The 7,453-nt window shown below is 34.1% G+C and overlaps 1 protein-coding gene across 1 annotated transcript; it reads right to left on the reverse strand.

The window, feature by feature from the left end:
• Positions 1–1,200: 1,200 nt before the first annotated feature.
• On the reverse strand, positions 1,201–3,016 carry LOC137713923 (NAC domain-containing protein 43-like). The gene is made up of 3 exons (XM_068453280.1): positions 2,742–3,016; positions 2,364–2,638; positions 1,201–2,037 (listed from the first exon to the last, which is right to left on the reverse strand). Exons 1-3 carry the CDS (start codon positions 2,926–2,928, stop codon positions 1,297–1,299), a joined length of 1,203 nt encoding a protein of 400 aa, XP_068309381.1. The 5' UTR covers positions 2,929–3,016; the 3' UTR covers positions 1,201–1,296.
• Between the last annotated feature and the right edge of the window lie 4,437 nt (positions 3,017–7,453).

The raw sequence follows: 7,453 nt of genomic DNA on the forward strand, positions 1-7,453 counted from the left end.
GTAACATGGAGCACATGCCGTTGGACTTCACACGTGGGCAACCTACTCTAGACCTTGAAACCAAGGTTCTAGCACCTAGGCTTCTAAGCGGGGCCTAGGCGATTTTTTTTAATTTTAACTAAATTTATTATTTCATTTAAAAATGTCTGCTTATACTTTAAAAATATATAATTGCATTAGAATACATATATTGCAAAATATAATGACATATAAATTATAAAGTATTACGTCATATTGAAAACATGGGGAATAAACATATAAGAGTGTTCATCCAAGTATCCAATAAGTCTCTACAATTTATTAAAAAAAAATGCAAAATGGAAGTTATCTATTTTTTGTTTAAGTGAGAGTCAAGACCTTTGCATGTGCTTAATTATAAAAGTTTGGCTACTTTCTATATTGTTAATTGATTTTATGATAGAACCTTAAGTTCCTTGATGGTTTAGCAAAAGTTTGGTGCATTTTCGAAAGGTCAATAGCCACATATACTCCACATCATTTGATATGCGTTTACGTGCTTGGCTTGAGTATTGCTATATGTGAGGGGGAATGTGAGGATGTGCAGTTGTGTTCCACCTCAACAAGTTAAAGGATCTTGCATATACTTATAAGAAGTTAAGCTTCTCTTCATGTAATAATTTTGGCCATTTTAAGAGAGAGAGAGAGAGAGAGAGAGAGAGAGAGAGAGAGAGAGAGAGAGAGAGAGAGAGAGAGAGGATATTTTCATATGATCATTATGCTCTAATCTTATCTTTATTGGTAAAGGTGGTCGCTTTTGCTACACCATATTTTGTACGTAAGTTAGGTGAAGTTGTGAAATAAGCCAAGGATCTTACTGTTTATGGACGCGAATAACAAATTGATTTGTTGGAACTGAATGACCTCTTACCAATGTCATAAACTCCTTGACCAAGCCAACTATTTATATATATAGTGCTTAAGCAGGTTTCATATACACCCATCTACAATATTGACATCGATCATGACCAATTGCCATGATACCAAATATACGATCAAAAGTCAGCAACATGCTATCATTGAAGCATAACCTAAGGACATAATTACAGGATAGAAATTTGACAACAAATTAACTCACTTTAATGGAAAGACATGTTTATTTAAGTAAAGATAATGGTATGACAATGCCACACTATCTCATTATCACCTAATTTATTTATTATTTATTACAAGTATTCCCATGTAAACATTTACGTACGTACTTCCTAGCTATTTATATTTCTTATAGGTTAAGCTACTATATCATATATAGTATATATGTCGCTTCAAGTGCATCCCTTACACAGACAAGTGGCAAAGCGGGTCCGATGATGACGGTGATGACGACGATTTGGTGAAGTTCCACAGATCATTCTCGTTGTTGTATACATCGGATTGATGATGGGATGAACTACTTGTACGTAGGTATGGATATGATAGTTGTACGTCATGGTCATGATCATTAGGAGGAGGAGGGGAAGAACAAAAGGCCATGTTTGGATCTCCAAAGCAAGACAAGTGCTTTGGTGTCAGTTGATCTTGGCCATTGAGTTGACCTAGTTGGGATGCCACAAGCCTATCAAGGGTAACCCAGTCATTTACCCTTCTTTTGGGGTCCTCGTGATCATCAACTAGCTCATTATTGTCGCAACCATTGCTTTGTTGGTTTGTTGAAGGCGGCTCAGTTTCTATGAACATGTCATCAATGGCCTGATAGCAAGCTTTGAAACTACGATCCTGATCGAAAGCGGGAAGGTTTGGAAATGGGCTCTCAAGCCTTGGCAGATGCATAAATCTTTCCGAGATGTTATTCATGGTTAAGGGTTCATCATGATTTTCGAGCTTGCAAGTTCTTCCCATGTACATTAGTATTTGATCAAGAACACCATCGTTTCTTGAACCATGTATTTGGTTGTTTGATGAGTCCATGGAGAATGAGGCTTTAGGGCTCTCTAAGGCTTTCTGATAGTTCTTCTTCTTGAATACTCGGCAAACCACCCACCCCTCTTCGGTCATCGACTCCCCCATTGAGCTAGAAACCTGTATGAATACACATAGTATGTAACAAATTTAAGAGTAAGTATACATCAACAAATGTGTACAGAAAGAAGCAAATATCTGAATAAAAATATTTTAACTTGTAGCATTTATAGTGACTGAGTGACCTTGCTTCCATGATCTAGTGAGATTTAGACTGAGGTCGTTCTAATTTCTTAAATAGAATTGTGTACGTATAATACATAAATAATACTTTGTGGCATGGACACCAGAATGCAAAGTGAAGTGTTTGATTGATTTTGGAACAAACTAAAGTGTTTGATAAATATCTGTTGTGTGAAATTGAAGAAAAGGAGAGAATGGCTTACGGTGGTGTCATGAGTGCTGTTGCTTTCGTCAAGCCTATATTCATGCATGATCCAATCTGACTTTTGTCCATGAGGAGCTCGACCCTTATAAAACACAAGTGTCTTTCTCAACCCAATTCTTTTGAAGCCGCTATAGATGATCTTGTCCCGCCCGGTGGCCTTCCAAAACCCGGCAGTCGTTGCCCGATTGGTTCGAGTTCCGGTTGGGTATTTCTTGTCCTTATGACTGAAGAAGTACCAATCATTTTGTGGAGTGGAGCCTATTTTGCACTTCTCTGCATTATGTCACAAAAATGAATGAACCAAATTACAAAACCGCCATGAATCGTGACTCTTATAGATGAAAATTTCACGACGAGTTTATATATATGTACGTACCTTGAATGTCCCATGGCTCAAGCTTATTAAGATCAACTTCTCGAATTACATCAAGATCAATCCTCTCAAAGGCAACTTTCTTCCTAAGATAGTAGTGAAGAAGCTCTTCTTCAGTTGGATGGAACCGGAAACCTGGAGGAACTTGAGATTGACCATTTATTGATAAACTCATATGATCATCAGACATTATACACAAGAAAAAAGAAATCAAAGAGACAAAATATTGGTGGTGATGAGCGAACTGGATATGGAGAGCAGATAATCGAATTGAAGGAGAAAACACAAAGGAGGGGTTTGATTTCGTAAAGGGTACACCGCAGTGATCATAATTTATAATGGGAATAGGGTATGAAAGGTCCAAAAATGCATGAAAAGCTTAGGTATCATGGCTATTAGCGTACTTAGAGTGGGGTCCATCCCTTGAAGAAGAGCCAACCACCTAACTATAGATAATAGAGAGTGAGAGTGACGTATATGAGAAATTTTTGTCGTGTATTTACGTCATTTGCTATGTGATTTATCATTTTATATGTTATTTAATATGCTATGATATGATTATTATGTTCATATTTTTGAGTATATTAACAAACAAAGAAATATGTTATTGTTGTAATTCGAGTGAAATAATTATATGAGTAGTGTTACATATATAATCTATTTGTATTATTTTTTTAATAGAAGTAGGATCCATTAACACATGTGAATCCTATCTATTTATCTAATAAAGCTAGGGTCTACCAATATATGTGTCTCATCTCTATTAAAGAGATGATACGAATGATGGTATAAATAAACGGTCAAAATTGGTAAAAATAAAGGTAAAAATTAGTACAAATAAACGGTAAAGATTATTGTAGACATAATTTACTGAACAATTATAGAGGCCTTAGAGAGAGAGGTGCGGCAATAGTAGAGAGAGAGATAGGTAAAATCCATACGCTTTTAGGATTACAACTCTTAATAGATAATCAACTCCTAATAGGAATATAAAAGATATTATTAAATTTACTAGAATTTACATAATCATATTTCTAATTCAATAAGACTGCAACAAAGATAACAATTTTATAACTATATTATATAACGCTGTTAGTATACACTAAAAAGATCTCTAGAAGTTTAAAAGTTTGTGGGCCAGCCTAATATAGGTTGTAAAATGGGGGTCCACATGATAAAATGCGTTAGAGGCAACAATATTATTGTGAAGTCAGTGTGTGCTGGGGGCACACACACATCTCAACCATGACCCTCGACCTGAATATCCATTTGAAAAGCTCCTCTAAAACCACAACTAGCTAGGCACTATTACCGTCCGAGTAATACTAGAAAAATTATCTATTTAAATAATGTTTTATAAATTATATGACGAGTTTATTGATGATTAAATTGTTAATTAACGTATTTATTTTGTATTGAAGACATATCACTTAATTATAAATATAATCTAAAAAATTGATTTACTTAGCATTATTCTTATCCTCATTCATCAATCCCTCCATAATCTCTCCTCAAAGGAATCTCTCTCTCTAACTAAGAAGACATGTCACTCGTTTTACTTGTGCAACCACCTCAACGACAAGAAGGGCAAGAGAGAGGCAGAGATGATGGGGTCGGAGCCACTGAGCTTTCATATGGTCCCTCATCAGAAAAAAGACATGATGGCCTTTTGTGGCGGAGAGATTTTAATCAGTTGTGGGTCGAATGTGGTATGTGGATTTCCCATATGTTTTAATTTAATTAATTTCATTAAACATATGTTGCATTTCACCATGTGAGGGGCAAGGCTCCACATGAACACAATGATTTAACAATACTGTTATAAATATTATATCCTTGATACAAATTAAAGTGTGTGACCAAAAGAGTACTAAACTATAAGTGGTCATCATAAAGTCGAATTATATTTGTGTTCAAGGTATAAACAAACTGCACAATTGAATAAGTGCAGTACATGCTATATCAGGAAATTTGGGTGGATGCATGAACGTGTAGAAGATACACAAGTGCCCTACTTCATCTTCAAGTACTACTTGCGTGGGGTACGTTTTGGTACCGATTACCGATCACTGTTGAATGTTTTATCTACGCTTTTGGTATTTTACATATTATTGGTAAAGTAATTTTCTAAACTATGATTTACAAATAGGAAGGAACAATGGTGGAGTCATGATTCTATAAATGTGAGGGCATTAACTAACATATGGTTAAGTATGAATCAATATATGATATCGCAGAACACTACGGGTTATATGTCCTGTAAGCTTCAAGTTGTTGAGGTGTATTGAATATTTTATATAATAACAATATATCAGGCCTCATGGCTTGTTTGTCCTCAAGTGGGGGATCTACTATGCTAATAGGTTGCATCATAGTCAATTTGTTTCTACAAATTCATAGGTCCAAGTTTAACTTTATTTTTTAAAGAAAAACTAATGAAAAAGACTTAAAAATTTTGAGTTTTAACGATAAGGACAAAATAAAAAGGTAAAATAAATAGTATTATGATTGATTTTTTAATGTAAAAATATGATTTTTTATTAAAGTGAACAGTACATGAAATTTTTCGTTAAAGTTCCATTTTTTTAATGTGGGCAACTACCTACACTAGGCATAGCTAGCTTCGCTAGTGGAGGAGGATTCAAATCCAAGTTTAGAGGCGAGCATGTTGCCTTATAGCGAATGACCGAACCCACATTTACCACAGTTCTACTAATATCGAAAATGAAACAATAATCATGTATGAATTTTTTAAAGCTGAGCATGTTGCCGTATAGCTCGTTGACTTAACCCACATCTACATAATTCCATTAATATTGAAAATGAAACAAATAACTGTGCATGAATTAGTGTATAGATTTGGTCAAATTCCAGTTTGTTCATCTACAAATTAAACAGCCGATATCTCTCTAAAAAATGGAAGCCTGTATACCGGCTTCTAATGTTCAGAAAAGTAAATTCTGGGTATTCATACAGGGACGTCGATTATGACTACGTACGTATGTATGGCTGTGGACGTCAAGTTGGCGGTTGGTGCAAGACTTGGAGACAGTATATTATATATATATGCTTTAATGATGCGAACCATCTATCTTTTAGAATACCATTCATAGATTATTCTTACAAAAAATTAGACAAATAAAAAATTATTAAGATCTTCATTTGTAATGAAGAAAATGGACCAATAGGGTTCTACAAAAAAAACCTATACCTTTAATTCAACGATCATATGATTTTGGATTTTGGTAATTTTTTGTAGATATAATTTTTGAGGGAAAACGTAAAAGATAGACGGTTCAGATCGTTAAAATACATTACAAAGTGAACTTCACAAAAACATATGGCAAAAATTGTGAAAAAAAGAATAGTACCACGGATTAGTCCCAAAATACACACACACACACACAAAGGTTGTTAGAAGACTTCAAATCAAACTTACGAATTTTTTTCTTCAAACGATCGAGTGAATGACCTCCAGTTGGCACGTACGAATTTGTGAAAGCTTTATTATGAAAGTTTTTTCTTTAAGAAGGTTTTTGTTAATTTAGCTTTTTTTTTTTTTTTTTTTCTTTTTTTTTCATGTCAAGAAGTTGTTTCTGGGTTTTCTAGGACTACTATATGTAGAGCACTTTCGTTATAAGTGCTTTTATTGTGAAAATGTTGAAATTTCATGAAAAAATCAAGCGCTTTCGGGGAAAGCAGGTGGAAATGCGGTTTATTATTTTTTTTAAGTACCTATATGATCCACAAGTTGTTTTTACCAACATAGACATAAAGTGTCTTTCGTCGTTAAATATATACTTCTAACCCTTCCCAAAACAAATTTCCAGCTGTCTATTACTTTGTCATTTGTCTTTTTTATATTTTGTGGAAGTAATGAGCTCACTTCTCAACTTTTTTTTTCAAAATTTCCATGAGGAATGGGGTTCCAACCCCTTATGAAAGTTAGGAAACAAAGTTAAAATTAAATTATGTCTTCTTTTCTTAATTAGCTTCTCAAAACACTTTTAAGTTTTAACTCCAACCGATCTCCATTGCCAAAAATATGCTCCAATCCAAAGAATAAATGGTTTTCAGTTGAAGAGACCGGAACGTAGTTGTATAACACATTCTTAAGCCAGAAATTATTACATCCAAAAGAAAACCTGATACTCATTTTAATGTACTTAAATTTTTTTTTAAAAAAAAAAAGAAAGAAAGAAAGGAAAACCATCTTTCTCTCATTCTTCTTCAATTCCTTCTCTTTCTCTCCTCCCTCTCCCTCCACCCACCAAAACAAAAAGTATAAATGATGTCATCAACCCCATAATTTGCGCAATCAAAATATAAGGCATGCATTTCTTTCCAAAAAAAGGTACGATATTTTATTTAAGCAATCCCCATTTACCTACCTAATTAGTCACTCGAAATCGCATTCGTAATCTTAGTTCAAGATTTTTTTTTTAAAAAGTATATGTATAACAAAATACCCTTTTGGCCATTTGTTGAAGATTTTAGTGCTGCTTTCTCAGTCTTTCGAACCCTCAAGCATAACACTGCACCGACAAAAATAACGGTAGGACGCACTAGCTACCAATATAATTTTCACAGAAGATTTTCTGTTATCTGATTTTTTTTCATGTGTCTTTGCCATAATCATGAGTTTTATTTCTCCAAATTCAATTCTATGCCCTAATCATGGTTTATGAGAGACTAATTGACTCAGCAACCACCTC

Source organism: Pyrus communis, chromosome 13 (assembly GCF_963583255.1).
Source record: "Pyrus communis chromosome 13, drPyrComm1.1, whole genome shotgun sequence".
Lineage (NCBI taxonomy): Eukaryota > Viridiplantae > Streptophyta > Magnoliopsida > Rosales > Rosaceae > Pyrus > Pyrus communis.